This window comes from Sciurus vulgaris (genome assembly GCF_902686455.1).
Source record: "Sciurus vulgaris genome assembly, chromosome: 15".
Taxonomy (NCBI): Eukaryota; Metazoa; Chordata; class Mammalia; order Rodentia; family Sciuridae; genus Sciurus; species Sciurus vulgaris.
In genome coordinates this window covers 89,971,376-89,996,788 of record NC_136476.1, presented here as the reverse complement: position 1 = coordinate 89,996,788, position 25,413 = coordinate 89,971,376, and the positions used below count along the sequence as shown (strand labels likewise).

At 62.3% G+C, this 25,413-nt stretch overlaps 4 protein-coding genes across 4 annotated transcripts; 1 reads left to right on the top strand and 3 right to left on the bottom strand.

Annotated features, from left to right (window-relative positions):
• Positions 1-1,206: 1,206 nt before the first annotated feature.
• On the top strand, positions 1,207-5,114 carry EDF1 (endothelial differentiation related factor 1). The gene is made up of 5 exons (XM_079112875.1): positions 1,207-1,389; positions 3,407-3,458; positions 3,775-3,935; positions 4,211-4,304; positions 4,893-5,114. Exons 1-5 carry the CDS (start codon positions 1,312-1,314, stop codon positions 4,952-4,954), a joined length of 447 nt encoding a protein of 148 aa, XP_078969001.1. The 5' UTR covers positions 1,207-1,311; the 3' UTR covers positions 4,955-5,114.
• A 1,271-nt stretch (positions 5,115-6,385) lies between these two features.
• Positions 6,386-13,887, bottom strand: MAMDC4 (MAM domain containing 4). The gene is made up of 28 exons (XM_079112887.1): positions 13,211-13,887; positions 12,969-13,142; positions 12,753-12,878; positions 12,469-12,599; positions 12,301-12,385; positions 12,064-12,189; positions 11,722-11,859; positions 11,548-11,636; positions 11,284-11,457; positions 11,025-11,109; positions 10,751-10,939; positions 10,527-10,655; positions 10,276-10,407; positions 10,055-10,179; positions 9,864-9,975; positions 9,616-9,732; positions 9,404-9,538; positions 9,147-9,283; positions 8,860-9,079; positions 8,649-8,786; positions 8,403-8,521; positions 8,225-8,315; positions 7,995-8,141; positions 7,700-7,834; positions 7,460-7,587; positions 7,275-7,383; positions 6,634-6,812; positions 6,386-6,465 (listed from the first exon to the last, which is right to left on the bottom strand). Exons 1-28 carry the CDS (start codon positions 13,509-13,511, stop codon positions 6,424-6,426), a joined length of 3,813 nt encoding a protein of 1,270 aa, XP_078969013.1. The 5' UTR covers positions 13,512-13,887; the 3' UTR covers positions 6,386-6,423.
• A 1,830-nt stretch (positions 13,888-15,717) lies between these two features.
• PHPT1 (phosphohistidine phosphatase 1) lies at positions 15,718-17,128 on the bottom strand. The gene is made up of 3 exons (XM_079112880.1): positions 16,838-17,128; positions 16,400-16,524; positions 15,718-15,969 (listed from the first exon to the last, which is right to left on the bottom strand). The coding sequence occupies exons 1-3, from the start codon at positions 16,995-16,997 to the stop codon at positions 15,877-15,879; spliced, it is 378 nt and encodes a 125-aa protein (XP_078969006.1). The 5' UTR covers positions 16,998-17,128; the 3' UTR covers positions 15,718-15,876.
• Positions 17,129-17,737: 609 nt separating this feature from the next.
• AJM1 (apical junction component 1 homolog) lies at positions 17,738-25,309 on the bottom strand. The gene is made up of 3 exons (XM_079112760.1): positions 23,861-25,309; positions 22,202-22,306; positions 17,738-22,119 (listed from the first exon to the last, which is right to left on the bottom strand). The coding sequence occupies exon 3, from the start codon at positions 22,058-22,060 to the stop codon at positions 19,142-19,144; it is 2,919 nt and encodes a 972-aa protein (XP_078968886.1). The 5' UTR covers positions 22,061-22,119; positions 22,202-22,306; positions 23,861-25,309; the 3' UTR covers positions 17,738-19,141.
• Positions 25,310-25,413: the final 104 nt, after the last annotated feature.

Below are 25,413 nucleotides of genomic sequence, written 5' to 3'. Positions count from 1 at the left end.
AAATTATCATAAAACATTACAAATTATTGTAAAATAACAATACATCTTGTACCTTACATGCATATTGGGCTGGGGGTGTTGCTCAGTGGTAGAGCACATGCGCAAGACCCTGGGTTCAATCAGCAGTACTGCCACCAAAGAAAGAAAAAGAAAAGGAAGGAAGGAAAGGGATGGAGGGAAAGAAAAAACAGAAAGAAAAGAAAAATAAATGGGATATTATAGTCTGCCATGATGACACAGGCCTATAATCCCAGTCACTTAAGAGCTTGAGGTCAGTAACTTAGGAAGACTGTCAAAAAAGAAAAAGAGGTAGGGATGTAGCTCAGGAGTAAACTGCCCCTGGGTTCAATCCCAGTACCAAACAAATTATACAAAACACTCATTTCTGTAACTAGTTCTCTTTTCACAGTTTAGCATTCTTTTTCCTAAAGAGACCCCGCTACAGTAGTATACGTTTAAGGCACAAAACCTGCCCCCAACATCTTTGCATCCTGTGAACTTAACTCCAGAGAACCAGAACTTTAAATCCAGGGCTGAGTGGCAAAGCAAAGGTATGAACGGGCCTAAGTCAGGCACAGAGACAGCTAGGATGGTGCATCTCCCTGGTCCTGTCTGGGCACCGCTTTGTCCACGTGGCCAGGCCTCCACCATCCCCAAAGATGTGGCCAGGAAGCTAAGTGTGGGTCCCTGCAGCGCCCACCCAGGTTGCAAGGTTGAGCGGGTCGTGCAGAGCTGCAGGGGCCAGTGGGGTGAGGACTTGGGGACCCTCTCCCCGCCGCCCCCACAGGTGCACCCTCCTCTCAAACACCCCTCCTGCGCCGAGCTCCCCAGTCCTCACTCCCCCCGGGGGCGCCCCCCCCAAGCCCTCTTCCCGGTGGCCCCGCGTCCTCGCATCCCCCTCACGTGCCCCTCTCTCTCTCTCGGTCCCCCTGCTCCCCTCCTTGCCCCGAATCGGTCCTCTGTCCCCTCAACTCCTTTCTCCCGCATCCCTCTCTTCTCCGGCGCCCCTCTTCTCCCGCCCGCGCCCCCCAGCGGCCGCGGGACTCTGCGGCGGCGGCGGGGCCCTGACGTCGCCCTCCTCACGTCGCCCGCGGGCGGCCCCGGCTCCCCCAACCAGACGAGCCGAGCGTGGATTGGCCCTGAGCCGCGGGGAGTGCCCGCCCCTCGAGCCTCGGGCCAATGGGAGCCGGGGGCGGGGCCTCGGCGCAGGCGCCGGAAGCGGGGAGGCGCCGAGGGGACGTCGCGTCGCCGCGCCGGGTCTCGAGCCGCTGCCGGAGCCGCCCGACGCCCCGCCGCCCCCGCCGCCGCGCTATGGCTGAGAGCGACTGGGACACCGTGACGGTGCTGCGCAAGAAGGGCCCCACGGCTGCGCAGGCCAAGTCCAAGCAGGTGCCTGGCCAGCCGGGGAGCGGCCGGGTTGGGCGGGGTGGTCCTTGGGCCGGGTCGGGGGACTGGGGCAGTGGGCGGGGACGGCAGGCGTGGGACTTGAGACACGAGATGGGGTCCGCGACGGGAGCCGTGGGGCGGGAGCCTTGGGGACCCCGGAGAGGAGTCGGTGGGGGTGGGGACTAGGGGCAGAGGGTCAGGAGAAAGGCAGGGTCGGGACAAGGGTCAGGGGTTGGAGGACAGAGCAAGAACTGGGTGCTGCAGCAGGGGACCAGGGCGGGGTCCAGGGTGGAGTTGGGGACCAGGGCGGGGACAGGTGCAAGGACAGAGCAGAGAACCTGGGGTGAGGGTGTTGGGACCAGCGGTAGGCTAGGGGCCAGGGCCACTGGGCCCAGGCAGGGTTTTCTCCCTCCTGGCGCCTGCCAGGTTGTGCTGATATCATCAGTCAGTGGATTGCTGCCCCCAGAACCTACCCAGGTGCAACATGGGCTGTGGGAGGAGCCGTCTGGGTCCGGGTGGCCCCAGGCTCAGGTGGCAGGTGGACCCTGCCTTTCTGACCTGCAGAGGGAGGAGATCCTGTGTTCTGAGTGGTGCTGGAGACAGGAATGGCAGGAGGTTGCTATTTTGGCTCATCCCTCCGGTGGTCATTGGTGCGTCCATGTCATCCTGGAAGGGCTCTGGCTGGAGCCTTAGACACACAGTACAGGCCAGGCCTGGAAGGGCTGGGGCCTTGGTGACAGGTATTCATCATCAGTCCTGGGCTTATCAGTTGCACAGTCAAAACCTAATTTACCCTTTTCTTTTCAAGGAAACTTAATAGCCCAAACTAGAGTCACATGTACTGTTTGGAAAGCGTCTTTGAACATACCACACTTAGAATGGCTCATAAGTTACTTCTCTGAAGCATTAAGAGATGCCTTATGTTAATGCTCAGTGACCATGGACCCTACAGAGTCACTGCTATCGGTCATGTTTCCAGGGAGACTGCAGGTTTCTGTAGGATGCGTCATCTGTCTCACTAGGAGCCAGACTCTGGGAGGAGGCTACACCAGGCCAGCAGGCATTCCTTTCTGCTTTGCAGAGTTGTTTAGTAGAGAAGTAAATCTACTTCACATATGAATTTCTGAAAAGAATCCTTTAGTTTGTCTATTTTAATGCAAAAGAAGTGAGTTGTTTCTCTTAGTAGCAGTTTGAGTTGTCTATGTATTTGATTGTAGAGTGTTTGTGTACAGTGGCACCTTTGTCTTCAGGGAACATATCCTAAGCCCTAGGGGATGCCTGAAACTGGGGAATTCTTGAACTCTGCATTTTCTATTCATACACACTTAATAGCAGTTTAAATCTATGAATTAGGCACAGTAAGACTAACAGGTGTAGTCACGTACTGTAGTAAAAGTTACGAGAATGTGGTCATTCCACCGTGCTCACCCTCCTTGCTGGTGTGAGGTGATGTAGGGCCTATGTGAGGAAAGGAGGTGAACCACAGAGATCTGTGCTGTGGCATTAGGCTACTATGTAAGGGCTACTTGAACACAAGCAGCACCATGTCAACATCGTGACCGTTGATCTCAAAACCGGGGTGGCTGCTGAGTGGACAATGGGCAGGTGGCACATAGTGTGGATGTGCTAATGGGCAGGTGGCACATAGTGTGGATGTGCTAATGGGCAGGTGGCACATAGTGTGGATTTGCCAAACGGAGGGATTTGTGTCTCAGTAGGACAGAGCGCTGAGGACACGAGATTTCATCACATGCTCAGAGCACACGCGATTTAAATCTTGTGAGTTGTTTACTTCTTATGTTTTCCATGTAACATTTTGGACTGAGGTTGATCATGGGTGATTAAAACCGTGGAAGCACAGCCGTGAGACGGGACCAGTGACAGGGTCGCACTGTTGTGCCAACATCACAGCCAGCCTTCTAGAGCTGTTGGTGGAGTGCCGATTACTCACAGCAGCCTGCTCTGTGTGCCTGACACCACTGATGTGGTTTTGATCAGGGACCATTTTCTAACTTTCTAGGCCATCTTAGCGGCTCAGAGACGAGGAGAAGATGTGGAGACGTCCAAGAAATGTAGGTACCTGTGTCTTCACTTGCAAAATGCAGATGTGCTACCATCTGCCATGTTGAGCAGTACAGGCACCCTATGTCAGAAGGCAGTGACTGCCAGCACTGGAGAGCTGGGGGTGGCGTGCGGTCAGCAGGACCATTACCTTCCACCCACTTCCCACTGCCGAGAGCCAGCTCTGGTAGTACATGCTGTTAGGGCTGAGTTTGGGGCTGCGTCGCCCTGGGCCTGGGGAGCCCTTTGTTCTGGTAACTATTCTGAAATTGCTTTTCCTTGTGTCAACTGCAACCCTTCCCTCTGCTCCACTCACACTGACCACAGGGGCTGCTGGCCAGAACAAGCAGCATTCGATCACCAAGAACACAGCCAAGCTGGACCGGGAGACAGAGGAGCTGCACCATGATAGGGTGACCCTGGAGGTGGGCAAAGTGATCCAGAGGGGCCGGCAGAGCAAGGGGCTGACACAGAAGGACCTGGCCACGGTGAGGCGCTGGCAGCGGTGGGCCTGGGAGGCCCAGAGCTAACGCTCAGCCTGGGGCGGGGCAGGCTCACCTCCTGGAGTTTCTCAGGCCTTCAGTCTGGGCCTGTACCCAGAATCCTCCAGGGAAGCCGGGTCAGAGCAGCTACAGCCCCTCACGAGACCTGGCTGCTCAGGGTGGGACCCGAGCCTCCTGGGAGGTGGCTGCCCTGTGGGAGCTGCACTTGGCTCCTGAGCACATCCCATGGGGCTGATGCATTAAGCACACCTTCTCTTCAGAAAATCAATGAAAAGCCACAAGTCATCGCAGACTATGAGAGTGGACGGGCCATTCCAAATAACCAAGTTCTGGGGAAAATCGAGAGAGCCATCGGTGAGTGTCCTGGCTTAACCTTGGCAGGGGCGATGCTCTCCTGGGAGGGAGGGAGGCTGGGAGCACCTGGGCCCTGTCTCTGAGGTCAGGACACTATGATTCTGTCCAAGACACTTGTTTCTCGAGGCCATCATGTGCTCTTTGGAGCATGGTGGGGCCTGGGACCCAAAGAAAATAGCGATGTAAGTTCTAACCCCAGCCCCCTCTGAGTGCCAGCAAGCACTTCTGAGCTGAGCACAGAAGGACCATGGCCCTCTGGGATCTGCCCTCCAAGGCACTGGCCACATGCCACATTTTGCTCCACGGTGCCTCTCTGCCGCAGCTGAACAGGAGGCTCTTCTGGGATGAGATGTCTGTCCTCATCCTTCTAAATTAGCAGTTCATGCTTTTAAAAACTAGATGCAAAAACTAGTCATGCCTGTGTGCAAAGCCCTACAAGGAATGGGGCAGCCCTTTCCCCAGGCAGATCCAGGAAAATGGAGAAGGGAGCTGGGGCTCAGGGCAGAGCGGATGCCTGCTGCCAAGTGGGATTGACAGAAGGACACTCTGGAGCTGCATAGTGGTGAGCAGGCCACGGGTTTGTTGCAGGCCTCAAGCTCCGGGGGAAGGACATCGGGAAGCCCATCGAGAAGGGCCCGCGGGCGAAATGAGCACAAAGCCTCGAAACTGCGTTCCGGCTGCTCTTCTGGCTGGTTCCCCTGACCACCAGCACTGACGTGGGTCTTCTCACGTGGCAAGCGGAACATGGGGTCCGGCCTGCGGGCCCTCGACCCATACCTGCTGTCAAACAAAGCAAAACCTTGCAAAGTCCTGGCTCCTCCTACTCCTTCTTCCCTGCCGCCATCCAAACAGTGCCTTCCCGCCTGTGGGCGCGTGCCCCTAGCCATCGTAGCTTGGAGGCCTGGGGAGTTTGGAGGACAGGGTACGGGGCACAGCCTCCCTGTGCTGCTTTCTCTCCTTTAGCTTTAGAGAGGCCAGTGGGCATGGGCCCTTCCTGTGGGGCATGGCCCTAGGCTCCTGCGGCCTTCAGCTTGCTCCTCCCACTGGGCTGCAGTGTGGGGGACACAGACCAGCTTCATGACAGACACCCCACTGGGCCCGAGGTTTAAAGGTGGGTCTCAGCGCCTGGCTATGCCCTGCTGCTGCCCCCTGCTGGCTGAGCCCTGGGACAGACAGGAGCCCATCTGGCTTCTTGGGGCATGTGGTGTCTGTGAGGTGGGCAGGAAGGCAGCACCTGACTGCACAGTATGGGTGTCTGCCCTGTTGGAGGACACCCTGTGAGGCCCCAAGTCCTTGCAGTGAGGCCAAGCTGAGTGGAGGACCAGAGCTTTGGAAGCCACCCTGGGGTTACAGGTGCCAGCTTAACTTCATTAGGACCACAGTCCTGTATGGGCATACCAAGTTTGTTCACACACCTGCATGCAGGGTCACCTTCCCCTTAGGCCAAAGGCCAAAAGGCAGCTTCTCTGGGCCCTGCTCAGGTTTTATGGAAACTCTGCATGTCCTCAGCTTTACGACCTGCAACCCAGGATTGCTTAGACCTTTATCTTGGGCAGTGGGCACAGGGGACTTCCTGCCATAGGTTGTGGGGAGCTGTGGTGGACGGGTTGTTCCTCTGTACCAAGACAACTGCATGTCACCATGTCCAGTGTGCTTTAGCCCTCAGTGTCCCTGTTGCGTGTAACTCTCATCCTGGCTGGATGCAGAGCCACCCCAGAGGCAGAGGCTAGAGGGCAGAGCAGGTGGGGCCCCTACAGACCACGGGACCTTGGGCCTGCCCGATCCGAGCAGTGGCTCCAGTTCCTGAGGGGCTGCCCCTGTCACGTGAGGCACAACGGAAAGAGTGAGTCCTTTTTGGTCCTGAGTGCATGGACGAGCCACAGTCCCCAAACATGTTCCCTGGCTCTCTTCAGCCCTGTCTGGAACCCTGAGGAGGGCCACTCACCCAGTGGCCAGAAAAGCACAGATGCGCTGGTCTCAGCCTGAAAGGCTGTGCTGTCCTCAGACTGAGCATTTATTCATGGGGCAAGCACCCTGACGGTACAAGTGGGCAGTCGCTGGACAGGAGGGCTGTGGAAGCTCTGGGGCCGAGGTCTGAGGGTGCCCTGTCTGGGATGGTCTACGAGCTGCTGGTGGCAGGTGCTGGGAGGGTGACTCCGTCCTGGGAAGGAGGGAGGAGCCTGGTGATGGCCACTGTGAGAGGCAGGGGCTGCAGAGGGCACTGCAGGGCTGGGACAGGTGGGGCGCTCTCCTGCCCACCACTGCTGCCTGCTCTGCCGCCCGTGAGCCCAGAGGCGGAGCTCAGCTCGCCCACACCCGGGGGTCCTACCGCGTTGAAGAGGATGTTGTCGAAGCCAGCGGCCACCGCACCCTCACCACTCCAGAAGGGGCAGCCCCCCTTCTTCTGCAGCCAGTGGCGTCCCCCAAGTCCAAGCAGCACCAGGAGCATGAGGAAGAGGAGGGCCCCCCCAATCATGGCTGGCACCATCACGGATGCTGTCGTGTCCCCTGTGGGCCAGAGGGCACTGAGCCCTTCACCTCGACCGCCCCCATGCCAGAGGGTGAGGACTAATCCTGGGCTGTCGACCCTTCGTCCTGCCGGCTCTGGGCTCACCCCTTCCCACGAGAGGTGCTGATGGTGTCTGCGCAGGCTACAGCTCAGGCTGGGGGCCCTGGCCCTGAGCTGAACCCTACTTCCTCACTGATGAATGGCAGTTGCAGCTGTGCCAAGGACAAGCCCAGCTGTGGGCCCTGCCAGGCCCTGGCAGCCCTTCAGGACTGGCACTGCCAATGGGCACAAGGAGCGCAGGTCCCACAGGACAGGACCTGAGGGTCAGTGGGGCAGGGTGGGGAGGGCACAGGGCTGGTCTGGGGTTCTGGGCTGGGTGCAGGGTGCCAGCAGCCATTTGGGCTAGCAGCTGGCTAAGCTGGATCTCCTTGGAGCTGCTCCAGCTCGACCCCAGTGCTTACCCTGACTAAACGCAGGCTGCTGGCAATGCTGCCCTGCCTGGTACTCCACATCGTCCAGAGCGATGGGCCCCAAAGCTGGCTGACCACCCAGAGTGGCTTCAAACACGATCTGATAGGCAAGGGGAAGGGTGAGGACCTGGAGGGGAAGAGGGAGGACAGCCCCGCTGAGGTGCCTGATGTCTCACCTGGAACTCCTCGGCGCTGGCCACCTCCACCTGGGCTTCCAGCCACTGGTGCCGCAGGCGTCCGCCTTCGCCCCACACAGCCAGTTGGCCCTGGGCACTGCTCAGGAGCACCCGCAACTCACCCTTGTCTGGAAGTGGGGGCTGGGTGTCATGCGTGCCTGGCCTGGCGTGAAATGGAGGCCCGGACTTCACCCTGACCCCTGCTGCACACCCAGGCACCCCAGGCCCAGCCCGACTTACAGAAGTGCTCGGGAAATCCCATGTAGTACCAGAAGCGGAGGCAGGAAGCCACGGTGGCTGGCAGAGGCTCGCTGCGCAGCTGGGCCACCTGGCCCCCTGGACCCAGCACACCGGTTTCAAAAAAGGCAAAGTGGCCTGGAAATAAGAGGCAGGGTGCCAAACTGCCCCCTTGTCCTACCTGTGGTCTTTAGCCTGAGGGAAGTAGAGCAGACTGTGCCACGTGGTGCCATGGCAGAGTGGCTGTGTGGCTCAGTAGTCACTGCCCCAGTTTGGTCCCGTTCCGGCCAGTACGCACCTGCTTCTGTGCCTAGGGTGTGGTCCACAGTGGGCAGTGGGTAGCGAGAGGGCGTGTCTCCACCACTCCAGTCCCAGCTGTACCTGCCCAGGCCAGGCCAGGCCAGGTGGTTCCAGCCACACAGGCCAGATTCAAAGTCACAGGACCCTGCAAGAACCAACGGGTGAGCAGAGCTGCCCCCCAGGGAGAGGCAGAAGGGCACCACCCTCAGGCCACAGCAGAGTTCCCACCTGGCTGAGGGCAGGGCCCATCCTGAAGGGAAAGGTCGTCCAGCGCGATGTAGGAGTGGTCCACGCCTGCAGCCAGAGCCTCGAACACCACCTGTAGGGGCAGGCCAGGCACCCTGCAGTCTGACCAGGCAGCTCTCAGGGGAAGAAGGACTCCCTGCCCATGAGCCCAGGCACTCACCCTCCAGGCCTGCCCAGCCTGCACATTCACGCTGCCCAGGCGCCAGGTAAGCCCACCATGGCCACCAACACTGAACACCTGGCGCCTCCTGCCCTCGTCCACGTGGACCCGCAGGGTGCCTGCCACACCAGGGGCCAGCCCAGGTCAGCAGCAGTAGGAAAAGATCCACACAGCGCCCCAGGTTCGCACAGGGCCTGCGGGACACCTGCCCAGCAAGGAGCCCCAGGCCCTCCTACAGCTCCTCACCTGGGTTGTGGAGGCTCAGGTGGTACCAAAAGCTCAGGCAGGTGGGCTGGGCCAGAGGCCTATGCTCCTCCGAGGTCAGGAAGGCCATGTGGCCCTGAGGCAGTGTGTCTGGGCTTGTGTCCACCACCATGTAATACCCTGGGAGGGGCCAGCCTCAGCCTGCCTGCTCCGGCTGGGGTTGGCCCTCCCCCCGCCCCTTGCCAGCACAGACCTTGGGCTGTCTCTGTGGTGTGGTCTGTCCGGGGACCCCAGTGGACAGGGCCTGAGGCGCTGGCTTGGCGCCTCCACAGGCCCTGTCCTCCAGTAGAGAAGCCACAGGCAGAATCCTCAAAGGAGCAGTGCCTGGGTGCCCAGCAGGGCCCGGGCCGCACAGCCACGTCATCCAGCCCCATGGTGCCATGGTACCCATCACGAAGGCCCTCGAACAGCAGCTGGGGGCAGAGGGAGTTGGCTGGCTGGGGCCAGCCCCCTACCCCCCACCCCCAGTGCCAGGCTTACCTGGAACCTGGTGCCGGGTTCTAGCTGGTGGTGGAGAGTGGCCCAAGCCTGGTGCCAGCGGTTACCATGGGTGCCTGACCGGGACCATAGCAGCGTGTCCTCCTCCCTGTCCCTCCTCATGATCAGGCGCAAGGTTCCTGCAGGGTGGTGGGGTTTGCAGGGACCAGCCCCACTGCTGATCCCCAAGGCCCCAGTGGGCACCAAGCACCTCTTGGACCCCGAGGCATCCATGAGGCCCTGCCAGCACCCAGGCTCACCAATTTGGGGTCCATACAGGTAATACCAGAAGCTGAGACACTCCTTGGGGATTGCCGGGGTCTGGGGCCCTGTGAGCAAGTGGGCACCATGGCCACGGGCAGGGGGGTCTGTGGGGTCCAGGAGCATGAAGAAGCCTACAGGAGAGGCACAGGCTGGGCTGCAGAGATGGCCCCCAGGTCGAAGGGTCCCCCAGGCCCAAGAGTCCTCTCACCTTGGCCAGTGGTGTGGTCATACCCAGGGCCATGGCTCTGTATCCGACGCCAGTGGGCATCTGTGAAGTGGCCCATGTGCCAGCCGCAGGTGTCCCGCTCAAAGTTACAGGAGACCTCTGGGGGCAGGGCAGGGTCAGCACACATCCACCCACACATCCCTCCTGAGCCCTGGGTGGGTAGAGGCTCTGGGGGTCCCAGAGGCGTGCTGGGAGTCCCCTGGTGGGGTCGAGATGCAGACAGGAGAGACCTCTGTCTTTCTCGGTGGTCGCTGTGGGGCTGCAGTCCCTCATGGTCACGTTGTCCACCCCAGCCCCCTGCTGGCCAGGTCTATCCCAGTCCACGAGGCTGACAAGCTCCAGCTTCACCATGGTAGAGAGAAGGGACTTTTAAGTCAGGGGCAGGCCTGTGCCCACCCCTCACCTGGGCTACCCTCCTCACCCGGAATGGCCGATGGTGTGCTCCAAGAAGGACTTTTTCCACAGTCCAGCCCCCTGTGCTGCTGCTTGGAGCCTGCCACACCAGCTCCCGGGAGTTGCCCTCCAGCACCAGCAGAGCCAGGAAGCCTGGCAGAAGGCATCACGGTGGCTGAGCCTTCCTCAGACCCTCCCTCCTAGTAGGGGTATCTTGGGACTGGGCAGGGGGCTTCAGGTGGGCAGTACCTTGGGGGTGACTGTGGAAGTAGTAAGCCATGTGGAATTCACAGCTGGGGCCTGAGGGGCCCAGGGTGGGTGTGAGGGCCCGGGCCTCAGCCCTCAGCTGCCCCCAGGCCCTCTGTAGAGACAGGAAGTGCCCTGGGGAAGGCAAGGCCCTCAAAGTCCTGTTCCTTCCAGGCCACCCCTCTGTTGTTCAAAGACCCCCAATTTGGAGGCCACTCTGGTGAAGAAGGACCCCTGGGTACTCTGGGCCTCACCAGCAGCAGCCCCGCCAGCGTCCCTGCCAGGCCCCCTGCCCTCCTGGGCCGCAACCCGCTGCCACTGCAGCCGCCCCACACTGGCGTCCTCCCAGCCCCCGGCAGTGGCAGCCTCGAAGTCCGTGGTGCCTGCAAAACAGCAGAAGCAGAGGGAGGGCCCATGACGGCGAGTGCCCGCCTTCTCTGGGCCCCTGCCAGGCAGGCTTCTGCCGAAGCTCCCTTACCACACTCCTGCTCGTCCTCGCCCTCCGGGCACTGCTCCTGGAAGTCACACAGCTGCTCCGGGGGCACACACAGGTCCCCACAAGGGAGCTGTCCCAGCTCACAGACCTCCCAGGGACGCAGGCTGGACAGCTGGGGCTGGAGGGCCTGGCCCCAGAGTCCTGGAGGCAGTGACTGCAGGGCAGACCTCTCTGTGGGGCAGGGCTGGGTTCAGGTGGGGGCTGGGGGACACTGTGCTTCTCTTGGGCAGGCCAGGGGAGGGGTTGGGCAGGTCACCTGGAGATACTTTGCAGCGGTCTGACAGGATGAGGTCGTCCAGGCCCACCACGCCTCCTGGACCTGTTTCCCCAGCCAGGAGGATCTGAAGGCAGGGGTGCTCAGGGACTGCAGGCCCCTCGGTGCTCCCTGGGGTCTGCTATGGGATACCCACCCCAGGTGCATGTGCTACCTGGGCTTTGTGAATGGCTGGACACCCTCCCAGAGCTCCTTGGACACTACTCCTGTGACCACCCAGCCACCAGCTGGCCAGCCTCACCCGGAAGGGATGTGCACTCCTGATGTCAATCCGGTCTCGCACCCACGCTGCTCCCAGCTCTCCACGGCGCCTCCGCAGGAGAACAGGGTCCTGAGGGGCACTGGACCCCTGCATCTGCAGGAGCAGCTGGAGGCAGCCAGCCTCAGACCCATGCAGGTAGTAGTAGAAGACAAGCTGGGAGTGACCCCAAGGTGGTCAGGGGCCCTGCAGCACCCAGGCAACCAGGACAGGTGAACCTGCATGTGCTGCCCTCCCCCATCTCACCGAACAGTTGTGGGAGCCTGAGGCTTGGAACTCAGGGCTAGAGAGGACGGCAGGGGTGCCAGACTTGGCCACAGAGACTAGGAAAGTGCCTGCGGGAGACAGCAGGTGTGGGCCAGCACTGCTGGGCAGCACCAGGGCAGATGGAGCCGTGGTCAGGGTTCTGAGGGGCCTCACCCTGTGCACTGTTCTGGCTGTGATCTCGGTTTGGCCAGGCCAGGTCCTCAGGGCCTCCAGCACTGTGGTTCCGGGCCCAGCCCTCTGAGTGGTTCCATGAACCCAGGCCTGACTCAAAGTCAGTAGCCACGTGGTGGCCTTGGGTAGGGGTGGGGCTGTTAGGGCCTCCTGCAGCCACATGGCCAGCCCCAGGTGGCACTAGCTACCCCACCTCCAGAATGACCATGTCAAGGGACATCCTCCCAGACCAGTCCTCAGTGTCTCTCAAGGACCCTGGAGCTCAGGTCTCTCCTCCCAGTCTCACTCTGCTGCCCAGCCCAGCCCTCTTGGCCCTGGCCTCACTGCAGGTGAGCAGGTCCTCATCCGAGCTGTCCCCACAGTTGTCCTCCCCATCGCACAGCTGGTGGGGCTCTATGCAGGCCTGGTTCTGGCAGTGGTGGTGCCCCACGGGGCAGCTGGCCTGGGGAGCTGAGGCCAAGACTCCAGAGTGAGGGGGCAGGCTGGGGCAAGACCCAGGTAGCCTGCGCAGGGGGTAGGTGGTGAGAGCCCCGCGGTGAGAAGGCTGGCGCAGGGCCTTACCAGGCAGCCCACAGCCCCTGAACCCCACGTCATCCACGGCCACAGCTCCCCTGTGTGTGGCATTTCGGGTAGCAGAGAAGGTCACCTGAAGAGAGCAGGGGTCCTTAGGGCCCATCCGCGTCCAGGCCTTCCCCACTGCCCCCGGCCAGCTACAGCACTCCAGCTCACTTGGAAGTCGCCCTGGATGCGGCCAGTGGTCACCACTAGCTCCTGCCAGCTGGGGCCCCAGGGTCCAGCACTCTTCCACAGGGTCAGCGTCTCTTTTTGGTGGGTCAGCTCCAGGCGCAGCTCAGCCACATCTACAGCAATTGTGGGGGGCCTGGAGCAGCTGCAGCCCTGCACTACCCAGCCCATGCCTGCCAACTATGCCCGGTTGCCCTCCTCTGGGGAACCCTCCTGTCTCCTTCTCCAGAGCCACCCTTCCCTGGATCTCAGGCGTCCTGGGCACACACCTCCCGAGGCTGCGTGGTACCAGAGTCTCAGCTCACAGGTGGGGGCTGCCTCTCGCAGGGCAGGGGAGCGCAGGGCTGCCGTGGACGCCTCCTTCCCACGGTGGATTCCCACAGCCATGTACCAGCCTGGCCCGGGGGCCGGGGGAGAGGTCAGGAGGAGGGCAGTGGGCCGGGAGGGGAGGGCAGGGGGTGCACAGAGACTTGTGGGACCCTCACCCAGGTCAGTTCCAAGTGTGTGGTCAGAACGAGGTCCGGGGCCCTCCAGCACAGCCCCTGCCCGGTCTCGGAGCCAGCTGTAGCCCGAAGTGCTGATATCCTGCCAGCCACAGGCATCCTGCTCAAAGCTGCAGGTGAAAGGGGTGCCCGGGACGGGCAAGGCCCCATGGTGCCCTGGGAGAGTGGGTGGTCACATGTCTGCCCCAGCACTGTCCCTGCCCACCTGCCCGGCCCCAGCTCACCACACTGGGCCTCGTCTGAGCAGTCGATGCAGTCACACACAAAGTTGCACATGGCCTCGCTGGGGCTCCTGCAGTGGCCAGGGAACCAGGCCCTGCCTGGGGACCATGCTGCTGGTACAATGACAGCCAAGTGGGAGCAGCGAGGGCAACTGGCCATCCCACTTTGCCCAGGAGTATCTGATTTTAGCACTGGAAGTTCATGGACCTGAGCAGTCCAGGACACTGGGCACCCAAATTCAGGGCTCAGACTCAGGCAGGAAGGGCCCTGGGACCCACGGAGAACTGTCACTGGGGATTCCATGTCAGGAGCAAACAGAGCACCTCCCCGTGCTCCTAGCCTTGTGGAGGCTGGCCAAGCAGAGGCTGCGGGGCAGAATGCGGGCGCGCACAAGGAATGGGCCTTCAAAGAGGGACACCCCTGGGGAAGGACAGGAGTCCACGCCACCCGGAAAAGAACTGGAGGGACCCCAGGAGGGTGTCTCCCAAGGGGACACACCAGCGGGTGACCAGGTGTCCCCCACAGGTCTGGTCACCCGAGGTGGCAGAGCTGGGCAGGTGCGGGGTGAGGGCCCAGGCCTCTTCTCAGGCGGGCAGGCTGCCATCCACAAGGGGCTCTGGCATCAGCACTGGCACAGCACCTGTCGCCAGCAGGCAGCCAGGCAGCAGGCTCAGTGCAGTCAGCTGACTCACCCACAAGCAGGACCAGGACAGGCAGGAGGGGGCCTGGAGGCTGCATGGCCAGGCTGAAGGGAGTGAGGCCCAGTGGCAGAGGCTGAGCAGCGTGGTGGGGACTTTGTCCAGGTAGCAGTCTGCAGTGGCCCCACAGGCTGACTTGGCTCCAACCGAGTGGCCCAGTCCCTTTTGTGCCTCTGGCTCTAGGGGCTCTTGGCAGGGCCCCACCCAGCAATGCTGGGCCAGGCATCTAGCTGTGAAAGGGCCCTCAGGAGGGCCCCTGGACCCCCACACAGGGTCGGCTCCCAGGCGCCTGACTCCTGACCAAAGGTCGGGCCATCCCGCGCACCTGCTCAGACCTGCCTAGCAGAGGCTCCTGCTGGCCGGCAGGGTGGGCGGGGCTCCCACCAGCAGCACTCTGTACAGCAGCGTTGGGTGCAGAAGCCACCGTGGCTTCTCTCATGGGGCCTCAGGCCCTGCCTTGGTCCAGGTCCAGGTCCAGGTCAAGGCAGCCCACTCCAATAGCTACATATAGGATTCCAACGTGTCCACCCCGGAACCTACCCAGTGTTCTCCACCTTGAGGGACAGCACAAGCCCAGTATGAGGGTGTAAGGTTCTCCTCTCCCTCTGCCCCACATGTGGCTCAGGTTGTGAACTCCTACATGGCCATGTTCTCATCTTTCAAAACTGCCCTGAGCCAGGCGCAGTGGGGCATGCCTTGTAATCCCTGCTATTTAGGAGGCTGAGTCAGGAGGCTGGCCTGGAGGAGACCTGTCTCAAAATAAAATGAAAGGGCTGATGTCGTGGCTCAGTGGTGGAGTGCTTGCCTAGCATGAGTGAGGCACTGGGTTCAATTCTCAGCACTGCACATAAACAAACAAGTCAAATAAATGTCCACTGACAAACTGAAAAAAAAAAGACTAGAAAATAAAAATAAAATGAAAAACAAAACCGTCCACACTGTCCTGAACAGCACAGGCTAGGTAGCTGGTACCAGGGGCAGGGTTCCTGTGAGCCCAGAACTTCTGGTTCTTTAAGAAACAGACTGACAGTTAGGGCAGGAGGGTACCACGACTGTGAGGAGCATAGCTCTGCCTGACCTACTGCGGTGTGGCCTCAGGGCTTCTGCCCGGGCCTCAGTCTGCTGGTCTGTGAAGTGTCCCCACAAGGCCTGCATGGAAAGGTGGCTTGAGGGCCAAACTGTAGGACCTGCCAGCTCCAGCCCTGGCTTACCCCAGCACCCACACTGCATCCTACTGTGCCCAGGTGCCCTAGGGCAGGTGCCAAGATCCTGAGGGTGTGAGAGTGTCCAGGAGAGGAGGCTCCAAAAGCTGGAAGCCCTGGCCTGGTCAGAGTGAATGGAGCTCAGTAGTGTCTGTGTGTGGCCACAGAACTCAACCCTGAAAGCAAAGGCTATGGATCACACCACCTGTGTCCTTGACTGGCAGTCCCTTTGGCCACACAAGAAGCCTCAAAGGTAGGCCCAAGGGCCTGTGACAGCCAACATCAGCTGGCCAGGACCGTGGCCACTGGATCCCTCCTGCCTGGAACCTTGGACTAAGCTCTGGGAAGGGGCCCTTGTGTATCTCAGGCCTTGCCTGGCCATGAGGGAGCAGGTACTGACTCCTTGTGCAAGGCCTTGTGGGGCCTCCTCCCAGGTGTCCTTGGGGATAGTAGTTGCACAGGAGCAATCAGACCATAAATGGCAGTACCCCAGGGCCCCTTATCAGACCCAAGGGGCTAAGAGTGCACTGCCACTCCCTGGGGCCTCCAGAGGCCAAGTAGAGGGGTCCCAGGTTATGATCAAAGGGCAGGAAGCCAAGACACAGGAACTGCAAGGCATACCAAGCTTTTAATTTCCACAAGCCAGGTTGGTCTGGCCTCTGAGGCTCAGAGGGCTGGCACATTGCCAAGAAATGCAGAAGAAAAGGGCTGGGCCAACCTCTCAGGAGGGACCCCAGCAAGGACAGAGTCCGCAGGTGGGGCTGGGCCTTAGTAGCCATCATCGGCCCAGGTGACCTCGTAGTCAGGATACTTGGCCTTGATCTTCTCAGTTGAGACGGAGTGCTGGGCCCGACCATAGCCCTGGAAAGGTGACAGCTACTAGCTCCACCTGGCCCTTGGCTCTGGGAGTCCAGCCAGGCCAAGAGTGGGCTTGGAAGGGGTACTAAACCCACCACCTGACTGTCTTGAGCACACACAGGTGGGGCACAGAGAGCTCCAGAAGTGAGCTTGTGGGCTGAGTTCCACCCTAGCAGTGACTGCCCCACAGAGCCAGGTCAGGGAGAGACCTACGTTCTCTGCATCCAAGGCAACTGGCCTCCCACCCCGAGTGCCACCTGCAAAATGCTGGGTATCCTTAGGCCCTCGAGAGAGAGAGGGTTCTGCACTCACTGGGAGGATTCAGGTGGCCTGCAAAGCAAGTCAGCCCGTTCTGTGTGGGGTCAAATGGTCCAGGGGCAGGCAGAGGAGGGGCAGCTTTGTAGCCAGGACAGGGACCTCCAGCAGGGCTCACCATGGAGTAGCCATAGACGTGAATCTTCTTGTCCTGGCTCTGGTGAGAGATGCGCCCACCCCCCAGGCACTCGCAGTTATAGCCCTTCTTCTGCAGTTCGCCAGATACTTTGTCGTAGATGTCGGCTGGGATGTGCAGAACAGCTTCAAAAGTGCCCAGGTTGCCCCTGGGGGCCAGCTCTGAGCAGGCCCTTCCCCAGTGCAGAGGAAGCCCCTCCCGGCTGGCACTGGATGGAGGCTTCAATGGGATGCACCCGGGGCGAGCGCTGGGGCCAGGGGTCGGGCCACGGCACCCCTTCCCAAGCAGGACCCCGACTTCTCTAGGCGCTGGTGCAGGACCAGGCCCACCAGGAACCGCAGCCCCTCCGGCCCCGCCCGCAGCCCCTCCGGCCCCGCCCACAGCCCCTCCGGCCCCGCCCAAGGCTCGCCCCGCCCTCACCGTGGTACTCGGCCCACTTGTAGCCTCGCACGATCTCCTTGCACTCCGCGGCCGGAGCCCCGGAGGGCTGTGCTGAGTGCACCCGGACCAGCACGTACTTGAAGACGCCGTCCGAATCGATGTCCACTTCAGGAATCTGTGCGAGGTCCGCCGCCGCCATCTTCTCCGGAGAGCCAGGCCCCGCGCCGCGGCACCTTCTCCCACCCGACCCCGGGCTGTGCCGAGTGCTGGAGGCGGGCTGTGACAGCTGTGGCCAATCCCGTGGGGGGGTGCTGGCTGAGGCCCGAGCCTCAGCCAGTCGTGCCGCCAGCCTGCGGCGCGGACTGACCAATCGCAGTGCAGTATCTTGCAGCCGTGGGACCACGCTGCCGCACTTAAAGGGAGCGTGGACTAGGGAAACGGGCCGTGATTACGGGCAGCCGACGCAAAAGTTCCTTTCCACTGGGGTTGGGGGCAGGCACCTTGGGAGGGGGAGAGTTACGTGACCCGTGAGGCGCAGGGCAGGAGGCCCAGGGGCGCGCCCCGGGATCCCCCAGCTCCCAGTGCCACCCTCCCCGAGCACCCCGCCACGCCCGAGGGTCGCACCTCACCGGCGGAGGCCTCCCTCTCCGAGCGCCCCCCACCCACCGTGACCGAGGACCTCTCTCCCCCGACACTCACAAAGAGGCAGCAGCAGCTACATTCAAGTTCTACTTTACTTGGTTCGCAAGCGCTCGCCCTCTGGAAACGATTCCTGTCCAGGGGCGTACCTGCCGGCCCTCAGGCGTGGAGCCGAATGCCGAGGTCCCGGGGTCGGGGTGCGGCGGCGACTGCAGCAAGCGGGACGCCGGGCCGGTGCAAACTCGCAGGCCCAGGCGGGGGCTCGGGGTGTTGGGGTGGAAACACCGTTGGTGGCGAGAGCAGGGCGCGGAGGCAGGGCTCAGTTTATCGCACTTAATGCCCCCTCCCCCGGCTCCTAAGGGGCTAAGGGATTCATGAGGGCCCTTGCACAGCACCTATGTCACATGACCTTCCTTGGAGCCCGTTGCGGAGCAAGATGTGTAAAGGGAGTGGTGGGGAGCGGGCACGGCGGAGGGCCGCCTCCGCGTGCGCTCCCCATAGCGTACCAAGCTCGAGGTGCAGCCAGAGCGAGAGCTGCTGGGACCTGTGTGCAATCAAAGGATCTGACCCCGGGGCTTGTCACGTAGCTCGGTAGCTCCTCGGTTGGAACTCTGTTGGCTTGCTAACCCTCTCCTGTTCTTTCTCTGCCCAGCAAGTAACTGGAGACTTCCCCCGAGCCTTCTGGGTCCTTCCTTTGGAAGGGGATAGGTGCAGCTTCCTGGAAGGCCTCTGTGCTATCTTCCCAGCTATGCACATGCTTCTGGCCTCTTGCCGGATTAGGGCCTGCCTTTGCATGCCCACCACCATGTTCTATCCTGGCACCAGTCTAGGGCCACCTTGTTGGGAACGGGCAGACCCCTGGCCCTCACCAAGCCTGATACCAGCTCTGGCAGACGCCCACACTCAGACACTCTGGTTTTCCTGCCCAAGGTCCCCGCTGGCTGGGGGGCTTGCCCTTGGCCTCTGAGTATCCAACCCCTCCTGCAGGGCCTAGACCAAGGTGGCCAGAGGTGAGAGACTGCAGGATGGGCAGCACCTCGGAGTCTGGCTCTGTCCTCTGGGGCTCAGGCTCCAAATAGGGAGACGCTGGCCCTGCCCACCACCTACTTGGCACTCACACATGGCTTTCTCACTTGGGACACAGACGCACAATGGCTAACTAGGGTGTTTTCCAGAGAGAAAGGCCTCTGAGGGAGTCGCAACCCAGAGACGGGGTGAGCTTAAAGTGACTGTACTAAGCTTTGGTCAACACAGGCTCCTGGACCATGGGGGAGGAGGAAGCAGGGGCTTCATTAGAGCCCCACAGGGGATATGGATCCATTTGCATGGGCAGTCTGTGCAGTAGTGACCCTCAGCAAGAAGGCAGAGCCTGGCGGTCCTCGGGCCCACCCCACCTCCCAGCGGGGAGCACCGAGGGCGAGGACCGGTTTCTGTGGGGCCCGAGGGCTGGCTGTGGGAGGTGGGAACTGGGCAGCCCAGTGAATTGTTGCGCAGAAAGAGTTGGAAGAGGCCAATGGGTGCAGGAAAACGAGGGAAGCTAGGAGCCGGGCAGGGCTTAGGAGAAGAGGCGTGAGGGGCTGGTCTGGCCCTGGACGGATTGAGTGAGCTGGGCGGGGCTCGGGGGCGGCCCTGAGTGGACCGGGCGGGGCTTGAGTGGGCTAGGCAAGGGCTCTGGTCAGGGCTTGGGTCTGGTTGCCTCACGCCTCACATGATGTCGTCCAGCAGATTGGCGCTGGCCACCCAGTCCAGCGCGCGTGGCTCGGAAGCAGCCATGATCATGCACATGAAGGGGCGGCCTGTGCGCCGGTCTGTGGGGTAGATGGTGGTGGGCGTGAAGCGTCGGTTGGCCTCGACGAACTCGCAGAGCTGCTCATAGACGCGCGGGAACTCGTGGCGCAGGAATACGCCGCGCAGCCGCAACTCCCGTTGGATGTGGATGAAGGCCACCTCACGCGCGCGCCGCCCCGCTTCGCCTTCCTGGTCCAGGCCCGCCGTGCCTGGTGGCGGTGTCAGAATCAATGTTTCCATGTCCGGCTCCCGACCCCGCGCGGGGGGTGGCCTCGCCGGGCTGCCTGCAGCCAGTGCCACCTTGGCGAACTTACGCACTGTGGGCCCAGTGCTGCGCGGCGCGGGCGCCGGCCGAGCGGGCGCGCCTGGGGGCGCGGTGCCAGGACCTACCGCCACCGACACACTGAGCAGGAAACACTCGGCCGGCTCGTAGAGCCGCCCTGCGGCCGCCAGCTCTCGCGCATAGCTGCCTAGGGGCGCTGCGTGTGTAGCCAGCTCACGCAGCGACAGGTAAGTGGGCGACAACAGCAGCCCTTCAAGACCGAAGCGCAGGAAGTTGTCGGCGGAGCCGGGACTCGGGAAGCCCAGGAAGAGCACGCCTCGGCCGCGCGACAGGAAGCCCACACGAGCGATGCGCGAGAAGGCGCGATGCACCGGGCCGCTGTCGCGGCAGAACTGAAGCACGTGGCGGCACACGCTGCCTACGCGGCCGTACACGCAGTGCGCCTTGTGTGCGTCCCAGTCCTCGCGGCGGCACAGGCGTGAGCAGTAGTAAGTGTAGCAACTGTGGCAGGACTTGAAGTAGAGGCAGGCATTGAACATGGTTTCCGTGCGCCGGCAGCGCGCATTGGAGCAGGTCATCAAGTCGTCCTCGTCCGCGCTGGGTTCTGGAGATCCACCGGCCGCCTCCCCAGGGCCTGCAGGCTCCTCGACGCTTCCAGCCGAGGCGGGGGGCGAGCGCGGTGGCGCCAGAGCCGGGGCTCCAGGGCCCGCGGGTCGTGAGTCCAGTAAGCTGTGGCGCAGCTGACGGCCCAGTCCCTCGGCCGCCGGCTCTGGGGCTTGGCCGGCCGGTGGCCTCGAGTCGATGACCAGATCGGTGATGAGCTCGTCTAGCTGCTCTAGGCTGCGCTGGCGGCCAGAGGTCGGGCCCGTGGGAGCCACCGACGCGGGCACACGCGGCCGGCCTCCCGGCAGCTCCCAGCCCCTGGCAGTCGGGCGCTCGGCGGCGCGCAGGTCGTTGTCGGTGATGGTGATCTCCGGAGTGACGTACCAGTTGCGGCCGAGGCCTTCCCCCACGCGGCCCTTCTCGGACAGCGAGGTCTCAGACAGCGATAGCGCCGCGTAGCGTCTGGGTGAGGTGGATAAGTTCACCACTACTGGCGGACGCCGGCCTTCCGGTGATGCGCCCAGCTGCTCCCGCACCTCCCGCCCTAGCAGGTTCTCATAGCTGCGGCCTCGGCCCAGGGGGCCCTCCCGGCGGGACCCTGGTGCCAGGATGTTGTCCCATGAGCGCGAGTAGTGGCGGCTGTCGGTGGCCAGACGGGGTGGGCTGGTGCCGGTGCCGCCATGCCAGGAGGCCAGCAGCGGACCCGGGACCGAGGGAGGCACCACCTGCAAGGTGCGGTAAGGCCGGGGGCCCCAGTCGGCCCAGGCCGAGCTGTTGCGTGGGTGCGGGTAAGTCCGAGCTAGGGCGTCGCGCTCGCGGTACCTCCCGAAGTCCTCTGTGTAGAAGGTGTGGGCCCGGGGATCCTCAGGGACATAGCGGGGACCAAAGGGCAATCCATAGGCCCTGGGGGCCTCCCCGTAGTAGGAGCGGGAGGGCGGTTCCTGGATTGGGAAAGTGCGCACTTCTCCATAGTAGCTGCCCCCACGCCTCGGACTGGGCCCCCGGGTCTCCTCGGTCGGATAGGGCCTAGGGCAGTAGCCATCGAAGGGAGGACCGGGGCTGGCCGGAAATCCTCCTGTATAGCTCTCGGGCTCCTCGGTGTAGAAGAACTGTGTGGGGCCTGGAGGCGTGGCGAAGGGCTGACTGCGGCGCTCGGAGTAATCCCGAGGCCCAGGCAGGGGACCGTCGCAGTACAGCGCCCGGGGGTCCGCACAGTACAAGTCACTCGGAGTCGGGGTACGCGAAAGCGCCACGTGGCGGGGCCCCGGCACCGTAAGGCCATGGAACTGCGGGGCCGCTCGGGCCCAGGACGCGGCGTCCACCGGCCCACAGGGTCGCGAACTCCGGGAGGCGTGCTGCAGCACAGCGTCATCTGGCTTGATGTCCAGACGGCAGCGGACATGGGGGACAGGCCCCGTGGGGGGCTCTGGTGGCGCGCAGCGGCCAGGGGCGGCACACAGGGGCGCGATGCGGCCAGGGCCGCTCCGTTGTGGCTGCAGCTTAATAGGATGCAGCTCGTTGGCGAGCGCGCGCAGCGCGGGGTACGCGGGCTCTCGGCGAGGCGACCCCTCTACTCGCACGGCTCGCTGAGTTTCTCGGCCTCGGCGCTGCAGCACCGGCGGCGAGGTGGGCGCAGGTGCCAGGCCCGGGGGCGCGCGGGGCGCGCTCTTGGAGCGGGCGCGGCGCCGAGGCTCGCCTTCTCGGGGCCGCGCGCGCGGAGCGGCGGGCTCTGGGGGTGGAGGCTCTGGGTGGGCCTCCATGGCCGGCCCGTCCAGCGCCTCCAGGAAATCGAAGCTGCGACAGTGGCGCTTGTTGAAAGGCGCGGGCGCAGCGGGCCGGGCCACGGATCGCTCACATGGCTGGCGCCTGGACGCGGGCCCCGGGGCCGCCACCTTGATGTCCTGGTACACGGTCGACACCAGCAGGTCCGGTGGGTCCGTGCGGGTCATCTTAAAAGACGTCCCCAGGCTGGCGGCTCCAGCTCACGCGGCCTTTTGGGGCTTTAGCCCTGGGGGGAGACGCGGGTCAGGGCAGCCCCCTCTGCAGCCCAGGCCCCTTACCCTCCCACCCCACGCCCTGGCCCGGCTTACCTGGGGCGCAGGGGGTGAAGCAACCCTGGCTGCAGGCCTTTGCCAAGGCCGCAGGCGCCTGCTCCATGCCGGCTTTAGAGGTACCCATGCTGACCTCAGAGATTCCTGCAGATGGGGGTGGGCCAGGTCAGCCTGAAGGGCTTAGTCTGCAGTGGTCCAGGCCTTCCTGTCCCTAGGCAGGATTCCTCCCCACACTAGTGACCCGCTGGGCAGGTTTGGGTGGAACAGAACCCCCTTTCCTGGCAGACCAGGAAGGTGGATAGGAGAGTGGGGAAGTGGTCCTCCGGCTACTGCCCTCTGGTGTCCACAGCTGGAATGATGGGACTCATTTCAGATTTACTTAGATTGTTTTACAGGTGTACATTCCTTTACAATGCCCACTGCTGAGTGACCCTTTTGCTTGTGCAGAGTCAGAGGGTGAGTCCTGGACCCTAGTCTTATCCAGTCCTACAGAAAGTCTCAGACATCCCCTCTAGCCTGCTGACTAGGCTGAGCACAGAACCCCTCCCCCAGGGCTTCAAGGGCTGGGGACACGACTGCATTCAAAGCCATCTCAACTCTGACTGTCACCCAGGCCAGAAAGAAGCCCCCAGAGAGCGTGCCTACGTCTCCTCTGACCCCGGCTGTCTTGGGGTGGCTGAAACTCACCAAGCTTGATGGGGCAGGCAAGGAAGGCTGAAGATCGGCCCCTACCAGTTTTGCATAAGTGCACACGGACACTGCTCAGTGTGTACATGGCAACCTCAAAGTCAGGCCCAGTCCACGGGCCATGTGCTTATGGTGCCCCTCTTCCTCAGCTGTGAACTAGCACACCAGGCCAGGAGGCTGCCAGCTGTGGGGGGCAGGGTGGAGGGCGGGGAAAGCTCCCCCACTGCCTCCCAGGACAGGGCCCTCCCCCCTCCTCCCTCCACTCCGGAAGGCTCCATGGAAACCTGTAGTTCTTTAGCTCCTGAGCTGTGGGCTGGGCTGGGTCCAGGCTCAGGTTCAGATGTGGGCCACCAGGGCCTCCAGGTCCCCAGGACCTGAGGCTGGCTGGGAAGGGGTTCAGAAAGATATGACAGTCCCCCTCCTCCTACCCAGCACCCCTCTGGGGGCTCCAGGGTAAGCTGGGGGAATTCAGGGGACTGACCATGCCCTCACCTGGCAGGACTATAGGTGGACAGGCTGTTCAGGGTCAACTGTGTCCCAGCTGGGCATCGGCTTTCTGCTTGCAGGGCTGCTTTTGGGTTGGGGCTGCTTTTTGGTCATGGCCACTAAGTCCAGTCTATGGTCCCATCCCAGGCTAATGCCCACCCTGGTCGGACCCCTCTTTCATCCTAAGCTCAAGCCAGGCCAGAATCTGGGCTGGATGACAGGGTGTGAGGCTCCGCCCCAGGGAGGTGACAGCCGGCTTTGCCAGCTGCGGCTGTCAGGACCTGGACTCTGTGACACCCCCTCCCTGTGGGGATGGGGTGGTATTGGGCAACTCCAGGACCTAGGTCTTATGGAGTCCACATGGATGGCAAGCAGCCTTCTTTACCTCCCAACCCTGCCCCGGCCTGTCCTGGAGCAGCCATCACAGGGAACTAACCTGTGTTGCTTGGGGGCAGGGATGGCCTGTCCTTTCGGGTAGTTCCTGCCTGACAACAGTATGTTGGGCAGCTCACCCTGGCCTCTTACCTGGTTGTTGCCCCAATCCTGGGTGGGCTGCACAAACCCAAGCGAGTCCTCTGTATCCCCCGCACTGCTGCGCCCAGGCACCGGCAGAAGCTTCCAGGCAGCAGCGCTGATCCTGGCCTGACCGCTCAGTGCTGCCCCCAATGGCAGCCAAGGGGGCAGCACTTAAAGGGACCGCACCTGATGGGGGCTGTGCAGCAGGGCTAGGGCTGACTGGTTTGTTCTGGCTCTGCTTTGGGGCTTTGGAGAGCACATAGTGAAGGGTTCCAGCAGCATTCCTAAAATATGGGTCTCGGGGGTCCTGAACCATGCCCAGGAAGCAGCAGCCCGATGTTCTCACCAGCCTCCAGCCTCACCTCCAGGGCATCTGCACAAGTTGTTGGCAGCTTGGCAGAGCCTCAGGTTCAGGACCTGGAGGAGCCCCAAGCCCTGGCCTCATTGCAGACTGGTCAGGGGCTCCCAGAATGCACATCTCCGGTTGGGCCCAGGCAGGAGCAGATGGGTGACTCCCTGCCCCGTCAATCTCCTCAGGTGCTGTCCATTTTGGACATCGAGTTGCCAAAATCTCAGCAGGTATCTGGAGCCAGATGGCTCACTCAGTCCAGAGTGGGCCCTTGGCTTTGGGTCTGGGCCAACGGGCTGCCATTGCCCACTGCTCACTGGGAAGGTCTGTACCTAACTCACTCTTCAGCCACATGACCCTGTCCTCCCTCCACTCCTGTCAGCCTCATGCCCAGAGTGCCAAGCCCTGGACTATTCCAGCTGGGTGGGAAGACTCTTATACTGAGGGGAGATTAAGTGCCCTGTCCTGTTTAATGGGGGGGAGGGGGAGCTGCTGAGGCCCCCACCACACTGCTGTGTGGTCCTGGGAAAATTCATTTGCTGTGGACCTGTCCCACACCAGGCCCTCACAGGCTGTGGGCCACAAGACCAGGTTCTAAGGCCAGCTGATTTCTGGCACAGACCTGCTCAGTGGCCAACTGTCCTGTAGCTTTAGGACATACTGCACCCTGGCAGGAATTCAAGGGGAGAAGACTTTGGGGACTTGGGACAGGTGGCCTGGCTTATCACATGGGCAGGAGATGCTGCATTGTGCCCCACCCCTAATGTCACCAGCATGCAGCTCTGCCTGCTGGCCCCTGGAGGACTCCATGGCAACATCCTGTGGTGGGCGGGGGCTGGATGCTGCCGGTTACTGGTGAGGGTGGGGCTGTGGGGATCTGGAGGCTGCAGGCAGCCGGCTGCCCAGGAGAAAGGGTGGCTGTGCAAGGCAGGACACATCTGGCCTCACTGGGTTGGGCCCCGGATATCCTACGTGCAGCTGCCTGATGCTGGCCTAGGTGCGGTGCACCCACGATGGCCATGGCAGCTTAGCATGGATAGTACACAGCACATCCAGTGCCAGGCTGGACCACTGGCTGAGCTGGGACAGAATACTGGCAAGTCCTTAGGACACTTGGGCAAGGGAAGCTGCTTCTGGAAAAGGCTTTGGGGGCTGTGAAGGGCACTGGGTGAAGGTAGCAGTAGGCTGGTCCTACTGCAGATGGCTCTCCGAG

Coding starts and splice junctions, on each gene's coding strand:
- EDF1 (XM_079112875.1), top strand. CDS start 1,312: ATGGCTGAGAGCGACTGGGACACCGTGACGGTGCTGCGCAAGAAGGGC. Junction 3,936..4,210: donor CACAGAAGGACCTGGCCACG/GTGAGGCGCTGG, acceptor CCTTCTCTTCAG/AAAATCAATGAAAAGCCACA. Junction 4,305..4,892: donor GAAAATCGAGAGAGCCATCG/GTGAGTGTCCTG, acceptor GGTTTGTTGCAG/GCCTCAAGCTCCGGGGGAAG.
- MAMDC4 (XM_079112887.1), bottom strand. CDS start 13,511: ATGGAATCCCCAGTGACAGTTCTCCGTGGGTCCCAGGGCCCTTCCTGC. Junction 10,656..10,750: donor CGAGGACGAGCAGGAGTGTG/GTAAGGGAGCTT, acceptor GCTGTTTTGCAG/GCACCACGGACTTCGAGGCT. Junction 7,835..7,994: donor CACCCTAGGCACAGAAGCAG/GTGCGTACTGGC, acceptor TCTTATTTCCAG/GCCACTTTGCCTTTTTTGAA.
- PHPT1 (XM_079112880.1), bottom strand. CDS start 16,997: ATGGCGGCGGCGGACCTCGCACAGATTCCTGAAGTGGACATCGATTCG. Junction 16,525..16,837: donor CAAGTGGGCCGAGTACCACG/GTGAGGGCGGGG, acceptor TGCACATCCCAG/CCGACATCTACGACAAAGTA. Junction 15,970..16,399: donor ACGTCTATGGCTACTCCATG/GTGAGCCCTGCT, acceptor TCACCTTTCCAG/GGCTATGGTCGGGCCCAGCA.
- AJM1 (XM_079112760.1), bottom strand. CDS start 22,060: ATGACCCGCACGGACCCACCGGACCTGCTGGTGTCGACCGTGTACCAG.